At 40.5% G+C, this 27,191-nt stretch overlaps 1 protein-coding gene across 1 annotated transcript in view; it reads right to left on the reverse strand.

The window, feature by feature from the left end:
* LOC141133958 (dynein axonemal heavy chain 3-like) overlaps positions 1-27,191 on the reverse strand; it is a 3,453,856-nt gene that overhangs the window by 1,020,361 nt on the left and 2,406,304 nt on the right. The window contains exon 51 of the mRNA XM_073623563.1: positions 10,129-10,320. Within this exon, the coding sequence (XP_073479664.1) occupies positions 10,129-10,320 (192 nt within the window). The remainder of the gene's footprint in view (positions 1-10,128; positions 10,321-27,191) is intronic.

The following is a 27,191-nucleotide window of genomic DNA, read 5'->3' on the forward strand; positions in this document are numbered from 1 at the left end:
AGCCCGTGGATGGTCTGCTGGAGCAGCGGCCTCCATAAAAGGAGATAGAGTGTATCTGAAAGGAAGAAGTTTGTTGTTGTTTTTTTTTTTTTTAATAACAGGAGGTGCCAAGAGAAAAGAAATGCAGAGTTAGCAATGTGGGAGAGTAGTGCAAGACTTACCAGTGTTGGGGATAGGAAAAGGGGCACAAGGCAGCACTTTGGTGAGGTTCTGCTGCTCACAGAGGCAAAAAATGACAGAATTCTTCTGTTTTTAAATATACCGTCGTCGCGGTGGCTCTGACGTCACGCCCGCGCATGCACAGTGGCCATTTGCGGTGTCCGGCGCCATCTTGGAATCTGGCAAGCCCTAATGCCGCCTATGTCAGATCCTGTGTGCCCTAGAGCCGGCGCCATGCACAGTAAGAAGACGCTGTGGGACTACAGCGCCCAGCGCGCCCGGAGCCATAATTACACAGATGTGCATAAGGGAATGCAATATGTCAGGAGAGTAAAAAAGAAAGACAGTACCTGGAGGCCGCTGCAGATGTCACCAAAAACCTCTTTAAGGTTTGTAAGGCAAAGATGGATTGTTTGTGTTTTTTTAACCCCTGAGACCACCAGAGTGGGGTTCCCCTGCATAAAGCTCTTTTAGAGACTGTACAGCCAGGGCTTCCAACTAGGAGAGGCTTGAACCTAGCTGGGGCGAAGCGGTAAAGGGGTTTCCAGCTTTTACCGGTCCAACCATCTAGGTGAGGAAAAAAAGGAGAATGCAGCGGTGGGCTCCTCTTCAAAACTTATAGCTAACCAGTCCTATCAGGTTGTAGAGGCGGAGTCACAACCCATTGTGTGTGCTGCCATGATGCGCCAGGAAATAATAATGAAAAAAAAAAAAAAGATGTGCCTTAATAGATATTCAAACCTATATTAGAACACCAATAGATACTAGAAGATATAATTTAGAGAAGAATCAGAAAAAAGTACAAAGTCAATTTGTACCAGGAAAGCAGGAAATATATATATATATGTACTAGTGAAAGATCACCAAAATATCACCATGGATAGTTTCTGTTTTTTATTACATTTATTTAAATGGGCTAACAACCATATGGTATTTGCACATATTACTTTTGAATTATTCATATTTATGGGGGATATATTACAGGTGTAACAGTCTTTCCTGAATTCAGTAGGAGTTTTAAAATTGAAGTCTTGAGTAGGAATGTACTCAGGGGTGGGCTAGAACCCAGATTCGGACCAAAATTTTTATGTTTGGGGTGGTTTGGACTGAATCTGGACTTTCAGGATGTTCATCAGAAATTACTCAGCTGAATATCCTGCAACCATTGCAAAAGGCAATCGGGTGCAAGACTTTGGCCAGTGATGGTTTTTGGCAAAATTCCAGGCCACATACAATAGGTTGCTTTCCCAGCAGCCATATGCCAGTGAGTTGGGCTTTAGTGAGAAAGAGGGACAGCTGTATTGCAAGAAAACAGGGTTTGTATAGTGCAGTCTGTCTACTACCCCAGAGTTATTTACTGTAGTGTTCTATATACAGTGCTATATTCATTGCTGCTGTATATACCCACTGATTAGTTGAAGTAATTTGCAGTTTGTGGGGCTAGTGGAGAGTGGAGTGCATTGCAGCATTTGCATTTACTGTGATTTCAGCAGGGCCAGCTGCCACTAGTTTTTTTTTCAGAAACTTTTGTTGCTGTGTTGCTGCTGTTCCTTCTTTCTTATTTTGTTTTATTGGGAGGAATTTGATTGATTTTCTTTCTTAATTTTACTTTATATTCATGTCTTTTTTTTTAAATTTACTTTGTATTCACATCCTTTTTTTCTTTTTAAAGCGTTATTAAACCCAAAACCAAAAATGTATTATTTCGTACCTTACCAATCATTAGATGTGGTGGCTGTATCAGTTTTATTTATTTATTTATTTTTTTGCCTCACCTGCTGATCTGGCCATTAACACCCCTCCTGTATTAGTGAGACACACTTCTGGATGAATGAGCACAGGAGGCACAGCTGATAGCATCATATTCAGTCTGGGTGTGGAGGGGGGGTGGTTGTTTAATTTAATGTACTTGCAGATACGGATACAGGGACAAATCCAAGCCAAACTCCAGCACGCACTTTTATTCAGGTACAGTAAGCTGTTTTCCTCCGTTTTGTACATAGATTTTGTACATGAATAAATAAAAGTTGATCATTTTAATCGCCCCTGCCAGTGTTAAGTGGTTTGTCCCATCCATGTAAACTGATACATTCTGTTGGAGAGCTTTAAATTGTGTAACTCAACAGGCTTGCTGACTGAATCACTAGATGAAATAGAAGTAAGAAAGCCTAAGAAGGGAAACTAAAACAGCTATTACATCTAGGAATTGGTAAACTGCATCATACTAAATGTTTGCTTTTGGGTATTAAACTGCTTTAAGTTTATATAAATGGGGGTAGTTGGTTCATTTTCATTTTAGTGTGTTATGGCTCAATTGCATTTGCTTTTCTTTAAAAGCACTCTCAATGCCAATCAAAGCCCCTGTCACTGAGTAAAATGCTTAGCTTACAGTCCTGTTTACACATTGTGTTTGCTTTGCTTCAAAAATGATACCCTGTTTCACTTTCTTGGTGCTTAAAAGGCTTTTCCAAAGCCTCCATAGAAGTCTATGATAAAGTTCGCTAACAGCACCTGCAGCTTTTGAGGGGCTTTTATTTAGAGTTAGCTTTGCATTGTTTTGGAGGTGTTGCAGGTATGAGATATCCTAGGATGCACTGGGAAACCAGCAAGCGAACTGGAAAGACATCATTCACTTCTGTTTCATGTGTATATATTCTAGAAGTGTCTGGTGCAGATGTCACATCTGGTGTACAGCGTGAAGCAGCAGGAATGTGAGATGGGTTCAGACTGGAGCTGAGCAACCAATGTCCCAATACAATGGAATATGACAGAAATATGACACCATCCACCAGTGAATTACTGTGAATAATGGTGGATGTCTAGAAGCTTATCATCTACATGCTCCCATGATTTCTGTTAGAGGAACCAATGTCATCTGGTAAGAGGCCATTTTTACTTTACTGGTGCAGGGCACAATGTGCCTGGCTGTCTCCTCAAGGTTTATTCACTTCACTGGTGGATGCTGTCATATTCCATTGTATTGGGACATTTGTTGCTTTTTATCCTGTTAAGACATTTGTTGTTTTTCATTGAATAGATGCATGCTGAAGAAATTTATATCACTGGACTAAAAAATTGTATGTATTGCTGTTAAAATGTATTTGTGTTGATGCACACTTATTATATGTGTATATAGATTTTTTTTGCCATCTGGTATTTGGATGGTTAGTGGTTGCAGCTCAGAACACATATTTTCACATAAATAGATTTTTTTATATATCAAGTGTAAATGAGCCCTCAAGGTTGATGTTTGTTTGTTTGTTTGTTTGTTTTTTACTTAAATCTTTTGGTCCTTTTTGCTTATTACAGTATCTCCCAAAAGTGAGTACACATCTCACATTTTTGTAAATATTTTATTATACCTTTTCATGTGACAACACTGAAGAAATGACACTTTGCTACAATGTAAAGTAGTGAGTGTACAGCTTGTATAACAGTAAAAATTTCCTGTCCCCTCAAAATAACTCAACACACAGCCATTAATGTCTAAACCGCTGGCAACAAAAGTGAGTACACCCCTAAGTGAAAATGTCCAAATTGGGCCCAATTAGCCATTTTCCCTCCCCGTTGTCATGTGGCTTGTTAGTGTTACAAGGTTGCAGGTGCGAATGGGGAGCAGGTGTGTTAAATTTGGTGTTATCGCTCTTACTCTCTCATACTGGTCACTGGGTATTCAACATTGCACCTCATGGCAAAAAACTCTCTGAGGATCTGAAAAAAAGAATTGTTGCTCTACATAAAGATGGCCTAGGCTATAAGAAGATTGCCAAGACCCTGAAACTTAGCTGCAGCACGGTGGTCAAAACCATATAGCGGATTAACAAGACAGGTTCCACTCAGAACAGGCCTAGCCATGATCCACCAAAGAAGTTGAGTGCACATGCTCAGTGTCAAATCCAGAGGCTGTCTTTGGGAGATAGACTCATGAGTGCTGCCAGCATTGCTTGCTGTAGAGGTTGAAGGAGTGGGGGGTCAGCCTGTCAGTGCTCAGACCATACGCCGCACTTTGCATCAAATTGGTCTGCATGGATGTCATTCCAGAAGGAAGCCTCTTCTAAAGATGATGCACAAGAAAGCCCACAAACAGTTTGCTGAAGACAAGCAGACTAAGGACATGGATTAACAGAACTATGTCCTGTGGTCTGATGTGACCAAGATAAACTTATTTGGTTCAGATGGTGTCAAGTGTGTGTGACAGCATCCAGGTGAGGAGTACAAAGACAAGTGTGTCGTGCCTACAGTCAAGCATGGTGGTGGGAGTGTCATAGTCTGGAACTGCATGAGTGCTGCCAGGTCTGGGGTGCTACAGTTCATTGATGGGAACCATGAATGCCAACATGTATTGTGACATACTGAAGCAGGGGATGATCCCCTCCCTTCAGAGACTAGGCCGCAGGGAAGTATTCCAACATGATAACGACCCCAAACACACCCTCAAGACGACCACTGCCTTGCTAAAGAAACTGAAGGTAAAGGTGATGGACTGGCCAAGCATGTCCCCAAACCCCATTGAGCATCTGTGGGGCATCCTCACATGGAAGGTGGAGGAGTGCAAGGTTTCTAACATCCACCAGCTCCATGAAATCTTCATAAAGTCTAAGAGGACTCCAGTGGCAACCTGCGAAGCTCTGATGAACTGCATGTCCAAAAGGTTTATGGCAGTGCTGGAAAATAATGGTGGCCACACAAAATATTGACACTTTGGGCCCAAATTGGACATTTTCACTTAGGGGTGTACTCACTTTTGTTGCCAGTGGTGTAGACATTATTGGTTGTGTGTTGAGTTATTTTGAGGGGACAGCAAATTTACACTGTTATACAAGCTGTACACTCACTACTTTACATTGTAGAAAAGTGTTATTTCTTCAGTGTTGTCACATGAAAAGATATAATAAAATATTTACAAAAATATGAGGGGTGTGCTCAATTTTGTTTGATACTGTATTTGTTTTTAGGATCTTGTGTTGTTCCTTTTTTTATGGGGTCAGCAGCAGAGTAAAGGGTGACCCAAGGGATTTATTGTTACACCAGGATCATGCCCCTAAATAGCTTAATTCATATTATAACACAATTTAGTAATAATTTAGAAAATTTCTTACAGAGGCACTGACATATTCTCAAAAATGACAGGGCAGTCTCTAAATATGTGGATGGGACCCCAGGTATTATATTTAGGAAAGTTTGATCATTATATAACATGCTAGTTCTTAGTCACTGCTCAAGACATGATAAGGGAGATCAGTGTAGACTTTTACTGCATGAATATTTAGATGCAGATCATGCTTTTATTGCCATGCATCATAACTAACAAAAGATTGACCTATGCTTTATGGTATTGGCTTGGAGTCCACCAAAGTGAAACAGGTAAGGACCACAAAAAAAAAAATTACAATAGGTGTCTAATTTGATATATAATCTCTGAGCCACTGTATCACCTGGTCTAAATGATACATTTAGGGCACTTTCACACTGGGGCGTTGGGGCCGTCAGCGGTAAAGCTGCGCTATTTAAAGGGGTAAAGGGGTGCTTTACTGTCATTTTAGCTGCGCTTTAGCAGCTGAAAAAGGGTTAAAAGTGCCCGCAAAGTGCCACTGCCGAGACGCTTTGCAGGCTTTTCGGTGGCACTGCCCATTGATTTTAATGGGCAGGGGCGTTTTTGGGGCTCTGTATACACCACTCCTAGAGAGCTGCAAAGATGCTGCTTGCAGGACTTTTTTTTAACATCCCACAAGCGCACTGCTCCAGTGTGAAAACCTTCAGGCTTTCACACTGGAGTGACAGGAGAGGTGCTTTACAGGCACTTTGCAGGCGCTATTTTTAGCGCTATAGCGCCTGTAAAGTGCCTCAGTGTGAAACTAGCCTTAGTTTTACACCATTTCTAGATTGACCAGGGTCTGGTTCCACAATGATTAGACTGTTTTAAAATAAAAGATTGTTTAGGATAAATAGGGAAATTTACTGTTTAGAATTTTCTACACTGTTATTAAAATGTAGCTATATGTTACCTATGGATTGAGTTGAACCTCTGCTGTTTAATTGTACTTGTAATTGTAGCGTAATTCATGTTTTTTTCAAGTTATTAACTCTGTCTAAATAAAATTTGTGAGAATTAGATTGTGAGCTCTTGATTATTAAAAAAAAAAATGTGTAATAGCTGAAGTTTTAATGATGCTTGTATATGGTAATTTGAAATACAGTGTGTTATATATTCTTTGTAGCAATGGCATTGCACCACTAGATGGTGCTAGACTGTGTCTTAATAAAGAGTGTTGGACCATGCTTTTCATTTCTGAAAATTCCCTTTTGGGTAGAAATCCGTTATCCCATTTGTTTCAATGGAGAGCCAAAGTTATGTCAGCACATAAGTGGCATGGCTGACATATTGCATGCACTCCATTTTAGAGTGCTATGTGACCCAGCAGTGAGCCACCACCTTACGCATATTAGAAGTAATTCCAGTTGATGAAGAGGCTGGGGTATTTAAAGGTGGTGGAGACATGGGGGGTATGGCAATCCCCACTGGACTCCTTGCAGTATGGAGAAGCCAGCATCAGCCATATTCTTGCATTTACCATCTGGCAAAATATTGAACTGGGTGATTGTTTCTCCATTTGTTTCCTAGGGGCAAATGTGCTTTTATTATAGTCTGTCATTATACTTTTTTAAATAAAAAGCGCGGCAGTACAAAACACTTGAACCAGGGGACTAATAGAAGCACATTGGATGCGACTCGTAAAACTGATCATCCAAGGGACAGGTGTTGAGTATGTTTTTTTATATAATATTAATTGTTGACATATTGATACTTCCAGCAAGGAAGAGGGTCAGCATTAAGCCACATGTAACCTGCAACCATGCTCTGATTCTACCAAACCCCACCCTAACATCTCCAGCTTTACCACTGAGGAGGCAGCTTTCTGTAAAAAATGCTGCCTTTACAGTTGCTGTTGTTCACTGGCTGAATCTGTGGCCTATGAAATACCACAGTGGAATGTTCCTAGCTGTAATTTTTATGCCTGTAAGTCCATCCTTACCCTACATCATCATGTGGAAGGTAATGTTTCCACATTGTTGGACCACTGGATCAGCAGGAGGATCCACATGGCCACAGACATGTGGTTCAACAAGTATAGGCAAAGATGATATATATTTCATGGCCCACTAGGTAAATCTGTTGGAGCTAAGAAGGATGCCGCACAGTACACACTGTCTGACACCACAGGTCCTGACACCTAGGGACAGTGACAGACCAGTATCCTTTGCCCCCTCCTCCTCAGTGCCTTTTTCAGATGAGTCATTCTCAGAACCATGAGTTCCCGCATAAGGCTATGTAATGGCACAGGTAAAGCAATGCCATGCAGTTTTGCAGCTGATATGCAAAGGAGACATGGGCCACACTGGGGAAGAGATTCTGTCAGTATGGCAGGGGCAGGTCCAGAGGTTGCTTACCCTATGCCATCTTTTGCAAGGCTCTTTGTAACAAAAGCACCAAACTGCTGTCTGGGAGTTTGGCTGGGAAAGTTCCCACATGTACCTTGTCTGTCACAAGTCCTCAATCTGGTGGTGCAGCCCTTCTGTCACATTCACCTGTTCCACATTCCAGCACTTTTCCTCTGTGTGTGGCCACCAGCTTCCTGCTTCCTATGGTGCACAGCCAAATACAGAGAGGGAGCTGTCTTGTTCAAATAATGTTTCCATGCACTAGCAGCTGGACTCTGCATTTCCAAATGACTTCTTGAGTGTCTCCCAGTGCCTCCTAGTGCTGTGACCTCTAGTACTCCCAGTGTCTGTCCAGTCTATACCCAGCTCCTGTGTGCCTCCAGTGACACCCAGCACTCTCAAGTATTGTCCCAGCTTGCACCAGCTCTGTTTTCCCAGTACATTGTAGCCTGCATTGAGACATGATCCCAGTGAACCCCGTTCTATACCTTGTGACTGTGAACCTGGCCTGCTCCAGTGATCTCAGTGTTCTTCAGCCTGTATCCGGCTCCCAGAACCCCATGTACTCCTGTCAGCATTCAATCTTCCTTCAATTTAATGTTTCCCTCTGTACTCCAGTCAGCCATCTTTCCCTTTGAATTCCTGCCAGCTTCTAATTGCCAGCACCAAGCACTCCCAGCCTCTGTTTCTACTCTCTTCTTCCATGTGCTTCTGTGCTGCCTGCTCAGGTGGGTTAGAGAACTGCAACGCGAGAATCGTTTGCAACGTGAGAATCGTCTGCAGCATCACATCTCCTCCTCATTTAGGAGTAATGGTGAAGACAAAGTGGATCTTTAGACTCTGCAGCTCAGTCCTTCTTAGGGCTTCTGCTATTGCTAATTAAGCAGGCATGCCATACACTCTGTGCCTACTCTTTGCCTTTCCAGATGCTACCACCTAGTCCTGGTCAGCCAGTCCACCCTAGAAGTAGCTGATTCTTAAACTATGACAGATTTTCTTTTGGATACCATGGCTCACAGGATTTTTTTAGGCAGGCCAGAAAAGTTTGCAGCCATTTCCGGTGAACTCCATGTGCCCTCAAATCCCTGATATGTTCACCCGATGGAACTTTATCATGGCCATCTCCATCTTAAATTGCTGACCTGGGCTCCAATCAAACTGCTTACAAGCTGTCCAGCCACTGTGCCATATGTTTTTCTGTTGTTTCTGAAGTATTCACTGTCATTTTTTTTTGTTCCATAATAATTTATTGAAGAACTAACAAAAGTATCCAAATACAATACAATTCAGTACAGTATAGCACCCATATTGGAAAATAAAAACAAAACAAAAAACAAACAAAAAGATGGAGCCCGCAAAGGTAGGTCTGACCTAAAGAACAAGGAAAGAAAAAAAGAAATATAGTAAACAGAATGAGAACCGTTGAGCATGAGCAATTATCACATATGTACAGTATATACATTAACTTGGCACTTTATCCTGGATAATGCTATGATGAGTAAAGGAAGTGTACATGGGGAGGAAGGTCAAACAACCTAAGTGCATAAGATATATAACACCCCCATGCCTTGTCCTGCCAGCCTTGTCAGCCTTGTCCTGTAGCACAAGAGAACCAGAATGCCTCCACCCAACGACACAAGAACCGGTGTATATAATTTGCTAGCCAGTCATGGCTTAATGTAAACCTAAGTTGCGTAAATATATCTGCAAGAAGAAATAGAAAAAAATACATGAAAAAAGGGGTGAAGAAAGAAGGAAAAAGAACTGGGGGGGGGGGGTGCAGTCAGCCTCAATAGGAGAAATGTCAGAAGGTGGGAGAGGACAGGGTGGGGGGAGGGATAAAGAAAGAAACGTTAGGGGAACCATATCCTGTGGCGGGAGCAGAGTAAATAGAACAACACCCTTTATGATAATGAAGGCCGTATAGATTGAGAGGCTCAGATCTATGTCCCCAATCATAATGGATGCAGTTTGTGCACTGGGGCTATGGTAGCATCACACTAAAATCTGAATGCCCATTGGCTATGCACTACAAAATGCAATCCCTGTAATATTCTGTAAAACTAAAAATGTTTGCATTGGTACATGACTTTCAGGGCACTGCCCAGCTGCCCACAGGCCCTTTGTTTGACAGTCCCTTGTCTATTAGAAAATGGCAATTACTGATTTCAAAGATTCTGATTTCAATAGAGTTTGAATTTGGCATTCAAACTTTTGTTAAGTTTGCGGCCTTACCCCGAATCCAAAACTAGGTGTTTGACTCTTTACTAGTCTTTAGTTTGTGAACACTGATATTTGTTACATTGCAGGAAAACAAAACAATCTGCAATAATGGCATGTGAAGGCTGAGATAGTCCCTACTCCTACCTGACATAATAATCTGATGTTATGCAGGTATAGATCTTTAGTAAATGCTCAAAAAATTAGTAATCTGTCAGGTTGCTTCATACACTTGGTCATGCTATTCTCACAGATGCCTATTTCAAACAAATCCTATTGTATTTCTAGTCCCAGTAAATTCACCATCACCTGAAACCAGTTGATCGTGCAGCAATTCACTAGAGATGTGTAGTGACGAAGCTGATCACGGAAAGCTTTTCCTGTAGGACTAAAGGCCAGTACAATATGGAGATTTCTTCTAATGCGGTCCTTATATTTTCTATACAAGTCAGATTGATAATTTTCACTCTGGTTTTCAGTAGCTGGCAAAAGTTGACGCATCTGGTATAAGAGAAAAAAAAGGTTGAGCACCAGTTAATATTTTTGGATAAACTGGTAAGGGTCACTTACAGTTTTTAAAAAGATCACTGTAGTATGTTTTACCAGCAATGCCAACATGATTATACATTCTGGCTTAGGAAATCATTTTATAGCAATGCTATTGCCCATAATTATGAAGCCAATGGCAGATTCACTACAAAGGCACCAATGTTAAGTCGTTCTCAGAACGATTGGTGCACCACTTGAGAACAGCTACATATTAATTTGTACTCGTGTTTTTTTTTTTTTTGTTTTTTTTATTACATGGTTGCCTAAACAGATAAATTTAATGTTGTTCTGTTAAACCTTTCACAGAAGCATTTAGCATCTCAGCTGATCTCCAGTTAGACATGTGGTATTAGAAATGTTATGCTGTCTGTTTAATAAATCCAGATAGCAGGCACATTTTTGTGCCAGAAAAAAAATATTTTACTCCCACTTGTCCCCTGAAACTTTGATCATGTGTACCCTGAAGTGTATATTTAGTAAAGCAGTCTCTGTAGATCCATGTAGATCTCAAACATGCTTTCTTTCTTGAGTTCCACTTTACTAAGAAAATTAGGATTCTGCAAATGGCAAAAAGCAAATAGATTTCTAATGGCTGAACAATAGCTTTCCCTTTATGTTCTCCTCAGCTCTCTTTTTTTTTGTTTAATATATTTTTATTAAAGTAAAGTATAACAAAGATATACATATATCTCAGAATAAATGCATTCTTGAAAACACAGCAACAAGAGTTTCAGCACTCACAGATTTCAATGAGTAGTTATAAGCTACCCCTCCAATAATTGGCTCAGAAGCTAAACAAAGTGTTAGTATAACATAGGGTTAATACTTTGTGAGCACTTGAAACAAAACAAAATTAATATAAAAAGGAAAAATCCTTACTTTGGTATATAGAAACTGAGAGATAAATAAGAACAGAAAAAATAAAATTAAGAAAAATTAGATGAAAGAGGAGAGAGTAGGAGAAGAAATGGAAAATAGGAAAGGTAAGAAAACAGAGGGTATGAGGGGGGGGGGTTGTTGCTGGCATGCATGTCTACACAGTGAGAGGGAACGATATGTTGAGGTGTAGTTGGCTAAGCTTAGACGAGAGATTTAAGGGGTTTGCGTTATAAGTTCTTTATAAACAGATGTGGATTGAAATTTTATCCAAGAATCCCAGGTTAGAGAATGTTTCTTAGAGGTACCTCTAATGTCGTGGGTGATGCTCTCCATAAGATGTACCTTATCGACCATTTGTAACCAGACTCTTGTAGAAGGGATTGTTGGTTGACCCCATAAAGTAGGAATTAAAGCTTTGGCAGTGTTTAGTAAATGAGGAATAATTGAATGTTTATATATTCTTATGGGGGTTTTGGTAGAATGAAAAAGGATAATCCACGGGTCATTGGGTATATTGACATCCGAGATCTGTATTATTAAATTGCGGATGGCATCCCAATAAGGTCGGATGAGTGGGCAAAACCACCAGATGTGTGCGTGAGTAGCTTTGTTCCCACAGTTCCTCCAGCATAAGGGGGAACTGGCGGGGAACATTTGTTGTAATCTGGCTGGGGTGTAATGCCATCTAGTAAGCAATTTATAGTTGACCTCTGACATTTTTGAGGCCAATGAGGAAGTGTGGGCTAATTGGAGGATCTTATCCTTTTGATTATCTGTAAGGGAGGAATCTAAGTCAGACTCCCATTTAGCCAGGAAAGGTGGGAAGTTGGGATTTTGAAGTGCAATGAGAGCTTTGTAAAATAGAGAAATTCCATGTAAAGGGGGATCTTTTGGGTAGAATATTTAATCTTCTATGGCATTTAATTCACTCAGACCTCTAAGCGGGTTGGGAAGGGATCTTAAGAAATGTTGTAATTGGTGATATCTCCATTTATCTAGAAATGTGGTGGGTTTAGGAGCAAGGATCACGTGTAATGGTTTAAGTATGTTGTCACGGAGGACATGATGTAGTAGAAGAGGTTCTTCCGTTCCACATGATTTAAAGCCTGGATCTAATAAGCCCGGTAAGAAATATTTATGATTGAGGAGAGGTAGTAGAGGAGAATCATACTTCCATGAGAATTTTTTTTGTAGGGCGTCCCAGATATCGAAGGAAGATATAGTGAGAGTCGAGGTAGGTCGAGCTAGGTTCCTACAAGAACGAGGTATCCAGGGGGCTACCGAGAGATCCACTCCACTTAAAAAATATTCAATTTGTATCCATAGTTTCGATTTAAGAGCGTATTTCCAATCAGCCAACCTGGACAAGATAACTGCTTGATAATATGCCTTAAAATTAGGAAGTGCTAGACCGCCTGAGCATTTGGAGCGGAATAGTAGCTCTCTCGATATCCTGGAATGACCGCCCTTCCAAATGAATCTGGAAATCAGAGTTTGTAATATAGTGAAGAACCCTACTGGTACTCCCATTGGAAGCATTTGAAAGAGAAAAAGGATGCGGGGTAGTATGTTCATTTTGATTATATTCACTTTCCCCAACCATGTGTGTGATAAGTTGGACCATTTTCGTAGATCCTCTCTGATCCTATTTAGCAAGGGGATATAATTATGTCGAAATAAAGAATGGAGATTGGAAGTCAAATATATACCTAGGTATTTCATGCTTTTCAATACCCATTTAAAGGGAAACAGGGGCTTAAGGAAAAGAACTTCGGACTTGGAGATATTAATGTTTAAAATTTCAGATTTGGATAAATTTATTTTGAAGTTAGAGATGGATTGAAAGGTAGAAAATTCAGACATTAAGTTGGGAATTGAGATGCGTGGTTGCTGAATAAAAAATAGTACGTCATCCGCATACGCCGTGTATTTATGGAATCTTTTGCCTATTTGTATGCCTTTGATATTAACATTATGCCTAATTGTAGCTAGGAAAGGTTCTAAGGTGATAGCAAAGAGGAGAGGGGAGAGAGGACAGCCTTGTCTGGTTCCATTATGTAAGACAAGGGGGTCACTCAACGTCCCATTAATTCTAATTTGTGCTGAGGGGTTAGAATAAAGGGATGAGATTCGGTGGAACATCCTAGGTCCCAGCCCAAAGTGGCGTAAGGTCATCTTAAGATATTCCCAGTCCACCCTATCGAAAGATTTTTCAGCATCAGTGGAGAGGAGTAGGGTGGGCTGGGCGCATCTCTGAACGTATTGGATTAGGGATATTGCACAAAGTGAATTGTCTTTTGCTTCTCTATTGGGTATGAATCCTGATTGGTCTGCTGATATCCAGCTGGGCAAAAGAGGGAGCAGCCGATTTGCTATCACTTTAGCAAAAAGTTTGATGTCAACGTTAATTAGTGATATTGGCCTAAAACTGTTACATAGGGTGGGATCCTTATCTGGTTTAGGGATGACAGTGATATGAGTTGATAGAGATTCTGGGCGTAGACCTGAAGAGTGAGATATAGAGTTTGCATAAGCGGTGAGATGAGGGAGCAGAATGTCGCTGAATGTTTTATAGTATAAAATGGTGAACCCATCCGGTCCAGGAGCTTTGCCGGATGGGGATGATTTCAATGCTACCAGGAATTCCTCAACCGAGAAATCCTCCTCCATTTCTTTGAGGGCAGATATGGGCAATTTAGGTAGGTTAGCTGCTCTCAAGTAAGAAAGCAAGCGGCTTCTTCTCTCTTTTTGTGGTAGAGAAGACAGGTCATTTTTAACATTATATAGGTCTTCGTAATACTCTCTAAAGGCCTTAGCAATATCTGGGGTTGCATGGGCTAATTCCCCTGTTGAAAGTTTGATTTTGGAAATAAAGGACTGTGATTGTTTAGTCTTTAAAGACCTAGCTAGCAGCTTACTTGGTTTGTTTCCCCATTCATAAAATTTCTGTGATAAACGTTGGAATTTTCTTTTAGTATCTAAATTGAGAAGGGATTTTAGTTCCTCACGTTTGAGTGTGAGGGATTGGAGGTGCTCAATATGCATGGAGAGTTTGTGTTGTTTATCAAGAGCCGCTATCTGCTGTAGTACCTCATCAATCTGTTGACCATGCTCCCTTTTTTTCCTAGCACCGAGCTCAATAAGACGACCCCTAATAGTAGCCTTATGGGCTTCCCATACAACAGAGGGAGAGGTGTCAGAGAGTTTGTTTTCCTTAAAATATTGTGAGAGATGAGAGGCTAACATGGAAACTTCGGCTTCATTAGAGAGAAGGGAATCATTGAGTTTCCAATTGTTAATGCGTCGTGGTAAGGAAGGCACGGTCAACGTCATTGATACAGGTGCGTGGTCTGATATAGATGCGGTGCCAATGTGAGCAGATTGCAGGAGGGGGAGATGAAAATGATCTAGGAATATATTATCTATTCTGGAATAGGATTGGTGTGTTGTGGAAAAGTGTGAATAATCCTTCTCCTTAGGGTGGAGAAGGCGCCAGACATCCATCAATTGAAGATCCAGAAGCTTTTTTTTAACAAATTTCAGTTGTTTGAAGGAAATATTAGAGCGGCCCTGGGATGTATCAATTGTTGGATCTAGTGGCATGTTAATGTCGCCCGCTAGGATAGTAAGGCCTTTGGCGAAGTTTGAAAGTTTAGTCAGTTTTTGTGAGAGGAAATTTGACTGATTTTGGTTAGGACAGTACACGTTTGCAAGAGTACATTGAGTGTTACCTATGAAGCCCTTTAAGAAAAGGAAGCGACCATGGTCATCTGCCAACATGTCAGATAACCTAAAGGATACATTACTGCAGAATCCAATGGCCACTCCTTTAGCTTTATTAGTGTCTGATAAACTATAGTACCATTGTGGAAAGTGGGATGAGGTTAGCTTAACAGGTGTTGTGTGAGTTAAATGCGTTTCTTGAAGAAAAGCAATAGAACATGTGGCTCTTTTAAGTTCACGGACTAATTGGTGTCTTTTAGCAGCAACATTAAGACCCCTAACATTATATGATATAACCTTTAATGTAGCCATTGTTAAAGCATAGTACGTACGTACCTTCAGCCTATATTTCCATGCATACCAGCCAGAGGGGGGGGGTAGAAAGGAGAAAAGGAGAGAGTTTTTTTGGAAAGAAAGAGAGAGAAAAGAAAAACAAAAAAAAAATGTGAAAATCACATATGTAAGTTAACCAACTTGTGGGAAACACATAGTTATCACGCAGAAATCTGCAGTGTTCCCATTGGGGAGAGAGAGAACTAGAGGCCAACCCAATCCCTAGATGGGGACTGAATAGGGCAACTATAAGGCCAATCGTTCTCGCCAACCCCAGAAGGAAAGGGGGTGACAGGATTGCACTGTAGTGAAGGGGGGTAACCAGAGGAAGTGTATCCCCACAGCGCGCGACCTATGAGAAAACGAATAACTTATAACTATAAGTAAATAATTAGTTCCATTTAGGAATGTAAATATTACCAGTTTGTAACCAGGATCAATTTGAACAGAACATAACCCCTAGGCAATAAAGTGCAAACCAATTCGGTATTTAAACTACATACCCAAGGATAAAAGGTAACAAAGAACATTGGTCAGTACCACAGTATGACAGTTTCAGCCAAATTTAGGCAGGCACATGTAAAAAAAAAAAAAAAAAAAAAGAGATAAACTGCGGCCAAAACCTGACTTAATATAGACAACCTGTAGGAAAAAGATTATCCATAATAAGAAAATTAGTACGTGTAAAAAGTTGTATATTTCAACCATGCTTTTGAGCCTGGAAGAGAGGTATGCCTTTTCTTTGAGGGGGTCTTTCTCCAAGGTGGGTCCGTTGGGCTCAGGAATTTAGGGATTGGGTCTTGCCAACCTGGGAGTTCCATGGATGGAAGATTAAAATCTTGCAAGAAGGTTGGAAGTTCCTCCGGAAATCTCAGCGTGTGTGACCAACCATTTTTTGTGGCAATTAGGCAGGCTGGGAATCCCCATCTGTATGTGATCCCATCTGAACGCAGGTGGTCAAGGAGCGGTTTCAGAGCTCTGCGACGGTCCAAGGTTTCCTTAGAAAGGTCTGGAAATATGGTGATGACTGCTCCGTCAAAGTCTACGTTAGGCAAGCCCCGCATCTTCATCATGATAGCATTTTTGTCTTCAAAATAATGCAAGCGACAAATAACGTCTCTGGGCTGATCTGACTTAGCATTACGGGGTCTTAGGGCACGATGTACACGATCAAAACGTAGCGGTTCAGTGGCTGAATTGCCCAAGATGGTATTAAAGATGCCTCTTATAGATGGTTCTAGGTCATTATCACCCGTTGCTTCTGGCAGACCTCTAACACAAATGTTATTTCTACGGTTCTCGAGATCTTCGAGTTTATACAGGGAGGCTCGATGAGCAAAGGCCAGCTGGGTAACATTGTCCTGTAGTTCTTTAATAGCTAAAGCATGTGTGTCTTGTCGCTGTTCCGTTTCCTCAACTCTGACCAGAATATGTGTCATGTCAGATCTGACAGCAGATATTTCCTTTTTTATGGATTTCTCCAAACTGTGAAACATTCCTGCAAGTTCTTTTTTGAGACCGCTCATTAGCGTGTTCATTTCGGAACCCGCAGGGGATCCTGGATCATCCATGAGGTCTGAACAGTATGAGGAGGCCGGGGAGCTGTCTCGCACAGATGCAGCGTGAGATGATGGAGATACGCTGGTCCGTGAGGTTCGGACCTGCTCGTCTCTTGCGTTAGCTAAGTACTGTTGAATAGAGCCAGTGGAGACTGGAACGGGCAGTGATCTCTTGCCTGAACGTTTACCTTTGGCAGACCGGAGTTTAGGTGTTTTGGCGGGCAATGCTGGAACTATACGGTCGATCGCCGTGGGGGTCACCCCCTACTCACATCTGTTCAGAGACATGCTTCCATCATAGTATCCCTGTTACTCAAAAAAATTCTTATGAAGGAAGTATGCAAGCAGTGTTAGAAGCGCTTCAACAATCACAGGGAAAAGCGATGATAGTTGTACTGATGGAAGTTTATGGGAGCAGAAGCTATGTATAAGATATAGTAGTAAGGAATTGGCTTAGGAGTACTTGGAGCATCAAGATGGCCGCCAGCTTCCAGAGGTAGGCCGGAAGGTAGACTTTCCTTGCGGTAATAGAGTATGTGGTCTGTCACTATATGAAGGGGCCAGTTGGTGGGTGGTATGTTTGAGAATACAGTAGTTATAGTGGTAGCTGGGCAGGTTAGCAGGGGAAGTGGCTTGGAGTACCAAGATGGCCGCCATCCTCCATAGGTAGGTCGAAGTCGCGGTCTTTCCTGAGAGTCACGGCCGGCCGAGTGAGCACCGCTCGCTGTGGGCCCAAGTCAGCGCCGCGGGGCACCAAAACAGAGGTCCTGGCGGAGTGGGAACGTGCCGATTCGGACAAGGGGGACTCTGCAGAGGGGTGGGTAGGCGGATGTCTCTGTACTCACTGTGCCTGTATGTTGAGGAGGCCGGTCCAGTAGGCCGCAAGATGGTGCCTGGCGGGGAGCAGTCCGAGGCAGAGGAGGAGACCACCAGGCAGCACCCCTCAGTCTTTATGAGTTAGGTCCTGCAGGTGAGGGTAAAGGCGAGGCATACTCAGTAGGCTGACCTGAAGCTCGTCAGGTAAGGAAAATTGCGCCAATCAGGAAGCAGGTCCTGAGACCCAGAGAAGCCACCGTGAAGCACCAGGAGGAGGAGACGCGGCCCGCCTCCCAGAGGAATTGTTGCCCGCGACCTAGATGGGCGCAAGCGAGCCTGGAGATTTACCCCCCATATGAACACCGGGAGCGCAAGCAAGCTGAAAGGCCTTGGCTGGGCTATAGCCACCTGCCCTTTTATGCTTGCCATCTGGTAAGCAGGTTTAACTACTACGGTGGATTGTCACTACTGCTTAGAAGTACACGGTGGTGGTGTTCTTACTTTGAAAGGACTTGAAAATCCTTTTATAGACTGAGTCTTTCTGAGCGCAGCTTTTTACAGGAATATCTATTTTGGTGTGATCGCACTATATGCTGCTGCCGTTTTATATGTTCTGGTCAAGCGCAGTTTTCTCCATTTATACAGTCGCCCAAGGCCCCCCTGACTGCCGACACGATCGGGCAGCCAGGTAAAGGCTCTTCTTGTCTGCTTGGCTGTGGGGGTGATGGGCGGCGTGTACGGAGCCCTCAGCAGGCCTCAAGATGGTGGCGGGCACACAGGGCTCAAGTCCAGCTGGAGGCCCGGGGCCAGATAGAATGCAGCACTGGTAGCCAATTCCCCTTGTTAGCCGCAGCGGAGGTAGGCTAACCACTTCTGAAGGTGGAGAGGTGCTCCACAGATTGAAGATGGGCTAGGATGGCGTTGGATGGGTATATGTAGAGCGGAGCTCAGATTCCACACGTCTTTCTCCTAGCTCGTCTAGACACGCCCCCCTCCTCAGCTCTCTTTTGACAAAAGGTACCATGGGCTGTTTCACATGCTAGTAGAGAGTCAAGGAAAGTTAGAGGGACAAGCAGCAGTGCAAAGCTGAAATGTCTGGATGCTGTCTCCTGCATACCCACAGGTTTGTTATTACTTTGAGCATGCAGAGATTTTGATATACACTAAAAAAAAAAACCTGGAACTAAAACAGTTTGCTGCTTATAATTTTTTAAATGTATTTTAAACCTGTACATTAGTTTTAAAAAAAATCCAACAGTAACAATTTTAGCTGATTTATTTAAATAAATGATCAGGTCATTATTGGGCTTTGATGAGGTCATTATATGTTTTTGGGTTTTTTTCTTCAGTAAGGCCATGGTTTCATGCTAAAGGCAAAACTTTTTTTTTTAGCTTTAAACAGATTGGTGAGGAGTTACTACCAAATGTCAGGTTATTATTGTTGTCTCTGTCCCCATTAGGGATATTCGCTTTCTGTAATTGTCCTCATCACCAGTGTTACCGGGAATAAAAGTGAGGGTAAATCAACATTTTTTAGTTGCCAGCAAAACAGAAATGGGCCCACTTGTTTCTGTGACAACTAATGGGGGATTTCCCTTACATGGTAAAGATAATCGCTCACTTCCTGTTAAGTTTACAGGACAGAAATGAAGGAGGATCTCCCTAATGAGACAAAGATGGCGAAAAGAAAAGAAAAGAAAATCAGACTCATAGGGCAAGTCTAAGCATTATCTCTATCACCATCACCTTAAGAAAGTATAGAGATAAATCATTACTTCTGAAAAAGGAACATGCTGAGCAGTTTGAAGGCTATTATGTTATTTGGGAAGGAGGGGGGGGTTAAGAAAAATCTGGATAAATTGTATAGGACCCAGATGCAGAGAGCAATAAAGATGTGAACATTGTAGCAACCAATGTTCCTCGTACCTTGATCCCATTGCAAAATATAAGCCAGGGCCCCTGATAATCTCATAGGTTCTTTGATGTATTTAAGCACTACATAAATATTTATTATGGTTTACTTTACTGTAAAGGCCTAATTAAGGTATAACATGAATTTTCATACCATTAAACATAACTCGCTCATCAATGTCTTTATGGACCTTGCTTTGTGCACTAGTCCAAATCATTTGGTGGAGGGGTAGTTATGGGACGGGGTTGTTTTTCAGTGGTTGGGCTTGGCTCCTTAGTTCCAGTGAAGGAAACTCTTAAGGCGTCAGCATACCAAGATATTTTGGACAATTTCAGGCTCCCAACTTTGTGGGAACAGTTTGGGGATGGCCCCTTCCTGTTCCAACATAACTGCGCACCAGTGCACAAATCAAGGTCCATAAAGACATGGATAAGTGAGTTTGGGGTGGAGTAACTTGACTTGCTTGCACAGAGTCCTGACCTCAAACTGATAGAACACCTTTGGGATGAATTAGAGTGGAGACTGTGACCCAGGCCTTCTCGTCCAACATCAGTGCCTGACCTCATAAAATGTGCTTCTGGAAAAATGGTCAAACATTCCCATAGACACACTCCTAAACTTTGTGGACAGCCTTCCCAGAAGAGTTGAAGGTGTTATAGCTGCAATGAGTGGGCCAACTCAATATTGAACCCTACGGACTTATGCCCCGTACACACGGTCGGATGTTCGATGGGAGCTTGTTGTCAGAAATTCTGACCATGTGTAGGCTCCATCGAACATTTTCCATCAGAATTTCCGTCACACAAAATTTGAGATCTGGATCTCAAATTTTCCGACAACAAAATCCATTGTCATAAATTCCAATCGTGTGTACACAATTACGGTGCACGAATTTCCATGCATGCTCGGAATCAAGCAGAAGAGCTGCACTCGCTATTGAATTTCATTTTTCTTGGCTCGTCGTACGTGTTGTACGTCACCGCGTTCTTGACGTTCGGAATTTCCGACAAGATTTGTGTGACTGTGTGTATGCAAGACAAGTTTGAGCCAACATCCGTAGGAAAAAAAATCCACGGTTTTGTTGTCGGAATGTCCGATTGTGAGTATGGGGCATAAGACTGGGGTGCCATTAAAGTTCATGTGCATGTAAAGCCAGGTGTCCCAATACTTTTGACAATATAGTGTAACTACATGTTTGTACAAATGCGAAATGGCATATATTTCAAACTACATTGTATTTATCGATAGTAATCTAATGCCATTTTCTTTTAAATCTTTTAAAGGCTTCAGTTCTTGACCTCCTAAGTCATCATCTGCAAATGAAAGTCATGATCCTCAGATGAAAAGAGGTGGTCACATAAGACATTGCTGCAGTATGTTCCACTTCAAGTAACACAAACATACATTTTCAAGTATATTTTGGTAAATTGAGCAAAATGAGCATTGTATTGAGTACAATGTTTTTCCCAAAGAGGTAAATGCTGTACCTTCTGTACCTGCTGAAGCACGCAAGCGCTGAATCTGTACTGAACATTTTTCTGTACTTCTAATTTAAAGAATTGAAAAATAGATAAAATAGCAGGCCTGGGCCAGCAATTTGGGCACTATGGCACTTACTAGATGGATTGCTGTATCTGGGACTAAAATATTTACTAGCTGGAATTATTTGCTATTGACTGCTAAGATTCAATACACCTGTTCTAAAAATGCAAATTTGTTTCTCCTTTTGCTGTGTTGAGTGTGGACACAGATATTATACCTGAGCTAGCTAAGCTGATATTATTTTAATTAAGCATATTTTATTTTGGATCCAAGTCCAAGAAGGTAGGCAGTGAAACTCAGTGCCCCTTTTTTAGGTTATGAAAGTTTATTCCAGTACATTTTGCAACAGCAATGTTAGTTTCAATGTTTTTATTCTTGTTTAACACAAATAATTAACATAATTTTACAGTGTATATTAGGCAACAAATGTCAAAAGCAAGCATCTCATAGTTTTGTAAATTAGTGCATAGTCCATTTTTTTTTTGAAAAAGTTCGGTTTGCAACCATGCTATGCTTTTATTTTGCAAAACTGATTTAAACAGTATTTACACATAAAGGCTAATGTGGGAAAAAAAAACAGAAATACTGAACATTCCATTTAAAATAATCTTTATCAGTAAAATACAGGTTAAAAGTTCATATTCTATAAACAGTTAGCCTGTTACTATAAAATGCTACAGCCAACAGCTGTTTCACACTTCTAGGATGCTTTCTCAAAACAACCACAAGTCACTATTTTGAAGTGTGAAACAACTGTAGGCAGGATTTATTTTAAACTGCTTACAAGCCATGAACTTGAAAACTCAATAAAACTAAATCTGACCTTTGAGTATCTAATATTTTTTTTATTGAAGAATATATATACTGTTTACGCACAGTACACACTGTATATTGCAGCAAACTGAAAACCGATCACTATATTAGGATCTCTGCTATCTGTCATTCATTAATATTTTTTGTACTCATTTGCTAAAAAAAAAAAAAAAAAAAAAATACATTAATATTTTAAGTTTGGAGTTAAAACCCATTATCCAACTATTCCAGCTCTCTTTGCTTTGGAAAGGAACTTTAACAAGATGTTGTGGTCTACTTATACAAAAAAAAATGTTGGATAAATGTGACAAGCATTGACCCATGATTGATGAATTCTAACCATAGTTTGCTTAATACAGCGATTACCTATGATTGTCAACTCCATTCAGTGACCATAATGCAATATTTTTTTCTGATCAAGGTATATCTGGAAAAACATCACATTATAGACACTGGATGGAGCTGAAAATCATAGGAAATAAAAAACATATATATATATATATATATATATATATATATATATATATATATATATATATATATATATATATATATATATATATATATATATATATATATATATATATATATATATATAAATATAGCAAGAATTAGAAACACAAACAGCCAGTAAAAATCAAACGCATTAAACTAAGATAATGGCAAATAAATAAGAATGAATAGAGATTGTAAACATAAAATAACCATAAAACATATAAGCGATAAGAAAGCATGAAAGTTCATATTAAAAGTCCATATTTAAAGTCTATGTGAAAAGAATGCACTATAGGAAGGCTGCTCCAATGAGAGACAGGAGGAATCCCTAAAATGCTAAACAAAAAACACCAGGGAGTGCCAACTAAATGCAGCAATAGTAAAAACCTTTAATAATTATACATTATGCCCCCTAGCTAAAGGTTCTCTCCCAGAGTGATGTCACACCTGCATGTTCCGCTTTGGTTCAATCGGACTTCCTGGTTTGGCTGCTGAGAGGCTCTGCTTTCCAACTGAAGTACAAAGGCTGGAGCCTAACCATATGCCTCCTAGGCATGAAGGCCCTCTTATTGGCTTCTCTTCAACAGATAAGCATTACGCACACTCTTAGATGTGAATTGCCAATTGTATTTTTATTATGAAAGATTTTTACTAATGCTGCACTTTGTTGGCACTCCCTGGTGTATGTTTTTGTTTGCAATCATAGGAAATTACTGTATTAAGAAAATTACAGTCAGATTTAGTCAAGGATGGGCAAATGCCTATCCAATTTGTCCAACGCATTTTTTTGTAGAATAGACCCCTTAGTGTGATCTTTAGTAGTGTGCTCTTAAAATTGAATAAATGTAAAAGAAACAAACAACTTGAGATACTTCTAAGTTTATTTCCAGCTCAAACTAAAGTGCCTAAACTGACTGCTGAAATGAAAGAGAAGGAATACAAAAAAAGAATCAATATTCATCTATATGTAGGCTCATCTGCCATCAACACTAGCATGGTCCATTTCCATGCAACTGAAGTAGATGAAAAGGTATTTTTGCAACATATGGAGAGAATCTTGCAGGAGTTAAAAATAAGGTACAGTTGTGCTCATAAGTTTACATACCCTGGCAGAATTTATGATTTCTTTACCATTTTTCAGAGAATATGAATAATAGCACAAAACCTTTTCTTCCACTCATGGTTAGTGTTTGGCTGAAGCCATTTATTATCAACTGTGTTTACGCTTTTTAAATCATAATCACAACAGAAACTATCCAAATGACCCTGATCAAAAGTTTACATACCCCAGTTCTTAATACCATATATTACTCCATTTAGCATCAATGACAGCTTGAAGTCTTTTGTGTTATTTGAGGATGAGGCTCTTTATCTTCTCAGATAGTAAAGCTGCCCATTCCTCTTGGCAAAAAGCTTCCTGTTCCTGTAAATTCTTGAGGTGTCTTGCATGAACTGCACATTTTTGATCTCCCCAGAGTGTCTCAATGTTATTGAGGTCAGAAGACTGAGTTGGCCACTCCAGAACCTTCACTTTATTCTGCTGTAGCCAATGACAGGTTGACTTGGCCTTTTTTGGATCATTGTCATGTTGGAATGTCCAAGTACCTCCCATGCAAAGCTTCCTGGCTGATGAATGCAAATGTTCCTCCAGGATTTTTTGATAACATACTGCATTCATCTTGCCATCAATTTTGACCAAATTTCCTGTGCATTTGTAGCTCACACATCCCAAAACATCAGCGATCCACCTCCGTGTTTCACAGTAGGAATGGTGTACCTTTCATCATAGGCCTTGTTGACTCCTCTCCAAATGTAGCGTTTATGGTTGTGGACAAAAAGCTAAAATTTTGTCCCATCACTCCAAATGACTTTGTGCTAGAAAGTTTGAGACTCATCTCTGTGCTTTTTGGTGCATTGTAAGTGGGATACTTTGTGGTATTTGTGTAGTAATGGCTTTCTTCTGGTGACTCGACCATGCAGCCCATCTTTCTTCAAGTGCCCCCTTATTGTACATCTTGAAACAGCCATACCACATGTTTTCAGAGAGTACTGTATATTAATTCAACACAGAAAAATAAAAAACAAATAGATCTCCACAAACCTACATGAGTTGAACTACAATAATTTTATTGCCTATAAAAAGTGATATACATAATAAAAAGCACCAATACCCATATCCCCCTATACATTAGGCCAGAGGGGATGGCCCCCAAGTAGTAAAAGGGGGTCTCCCCAGTGGTCTAACCTAACCCAAAAGCTAAAACAAACTGTGTAAATGATGTTTAGAAAAAAACCCTCACAAATGGGAGGGGACAAACAGATCACACAGTCTGCAGACCTATTCCCTCCCCTAGTATAAAAAGCACCCCCTAAATATATCTGGTAAAACAAATGGTCATGCAAGCAATTCCTAGTGTGGGGCAGTGTATTCCTGAAAAACAGGTTTTATCTCACTTTCCCACAATGGAATGGGGCACAGCCTAAGATGTACTAGATTAACCCCACCCGAAGGGCTCCCAACCCTCCGTCAGTCAAAAGAGAATAAGTAATTTTCCTTCATTATACATCCTACTAGTAGTCTTATCCTGATGAATAGTATATAACTTGAGAAAGGAGGGAGTTTTCAGATATTCAAAGGACTGTTCAAATCACTCTATATACAGTAATAAGTTGTTCAGTTGTCACCGAGTGGGAGATAATAACATTCATTCCTTATTTATACTTATATGAAATAATTCTCACAGCCTGCAGGTAATTCTCATGATTCGTCATTAGTCACACCCATAGCTGTATAGTTGCTTCACAGTTGCTGATTTATGCAAAGTTTTCCACAAAATGTCCAATCAACATAAATGACCAGCCGAGTGATAATTATCCTTGGCCAAGAAATCATAAATTTTGCCAGGGTATGTAAACTTATGAGCACAACTGTACTACTCCCAGAGCATAACTGTAGATTGTGCAACTGCTATGGGGCTCAAAAGAGCCGAGGACCCACAGCTGTCTGGCAACTCGGAAGGGATGAGCCCAAGGTTTGATCTGAACACAGGTTCAAATCAAACTTTGTTGTTTGGGAGTTGGGACTTTTCACTCATTCAGCAAGAGCCAAATATCATATATAGTAGTGGTATTTTATTTTTATTAACTGCGCCATGTCCTTAGGACATACCCGTATGTCTTTGAAAAGAAGCCTGATATCAGGACCATGGCTGCAGCTGCAGCTGTGATCCTAAGATCATTTTTTTCTGGTGGCAATTCCTTACAAAGTAAAAGTCATCTGAACAGATATACGGCCACCTGATCACTTTTACAGATGTCAGAAGGAGATCGCCCCTTCCCCCTGCCTTTGCCGGCCCCCCCTTCCCACTGGGGAGCTCAGTACCAATGTGACCTGTAACATCAGATGCTCTAGACAGAGTGAGAGAAACTTCCATTGTTCCTCCACCTCTGTGATGTTAGAAATTGGAAACGACAAGGATTTTATCAATTCTGATTTCAGTTTGTTGTTTTCAAGCCGTTACCAGCTTGTAAACCAGCCGATAAAGTCCATCTCAGTTTGATTAGCTGCATTAGAGGGCAGAGCAGAGATCTGGATTTAATAGAGCCCAGATCTCTCTATAAAATAGACCTGACATGGCCCATGCTATTTCAAGGGATACTGCTCATCCATAGTGATAGCAATCAAGTTTAATAAAAAAATAAATAAAGGTGCAGGGTCAAAAAAATACATGTAAATAAAATAAATAATAATAATAAAAAAATAGAATAGCTCACATGCTCACTTACAAATGTGAACCCATACATAGGTCCTGCACATATATGTAAACAGTTATCACACTGCACATGTAGTGGTATTTCTATGACCATCAGAGTAAGAGCAATAATTCTAGCACCAGACCTACTGTTTAATTCCTAACTGGTAACCTGTAAAGTCTTTTACAATGTCACCAATGGATAATTTAAAGTGCGATAGTTTGAAAATATGTGTTTAATAAACCGCTGTGCAAATATTGTGTGACATAAAAAAATGCAACAATAATCTTTTTATTGTCCAGGGCCTTTGCTTAAAAATATATATGTTTGAGGGTTCTAAGTAATTTTCTAGCAAAAGAATGTAGATTTTTACATGTATGAGAGAAATGCCAAAATTGGCCTGGACTGAGAGCTAAGGAAGCAGCATCATCCTTTCATGACTAGTGGCATCACTTGGCCCCATTTATTTTCTGGCCAGGAATCTCTAAACAGAGGAGCAGGGATAATGCTGCCATCACTAACCAAAAATGGCCACACATCATTCATGATTGACATAAATCCATATGAGACATTTTGGATGGGACATTATTCTGTGTTTTTTTTAAAACATTTTTAATAAAGCACTTCTCAAAACGTGTGTGTCTTTAACCACTTGAGCCCCGGACCATTATGCTGCCTAAGGACCAGAGGTCTTTTTCCAATTTGGCACTGCGTCGCTTTAACTGCTAATTGCGCGGTCATGCAATGCTGTACCCAAACGAAATTTGCGTCCTTTTCTTCCCACAAATAGAGCTTTCTTTTGATGGTATTTGATTACCTCTGCGGTTTTTATTTTTTGCGCTATAAAAGGAAAAAGACCGAAAATTTTGAAAAAAAAATGATATTTTCTACTTTTTGTTATAAAAAAAAATCCAATAAACTCAATTTTAGTCATACATTTAGGCCAAAATTTATTCGGCCACATGTCTTTGGTAAAAAAAATGTCAATAAGCGTATAT

Source organism: Aquarana catesbeiana, linkage group LG03 (assembly GCF_042186555.1).
Source record: "Aquarana catesbeiana isolate 2022-GZ linkage group LG03, ASM4218655v1, whole genome shotgun sequence".
Lineage (NCBI taxonomy): Eukaryota > Metazoa > Chordata > Amphibia > Anura > Ranidae > Aquarana > Aquarana catesbeiana.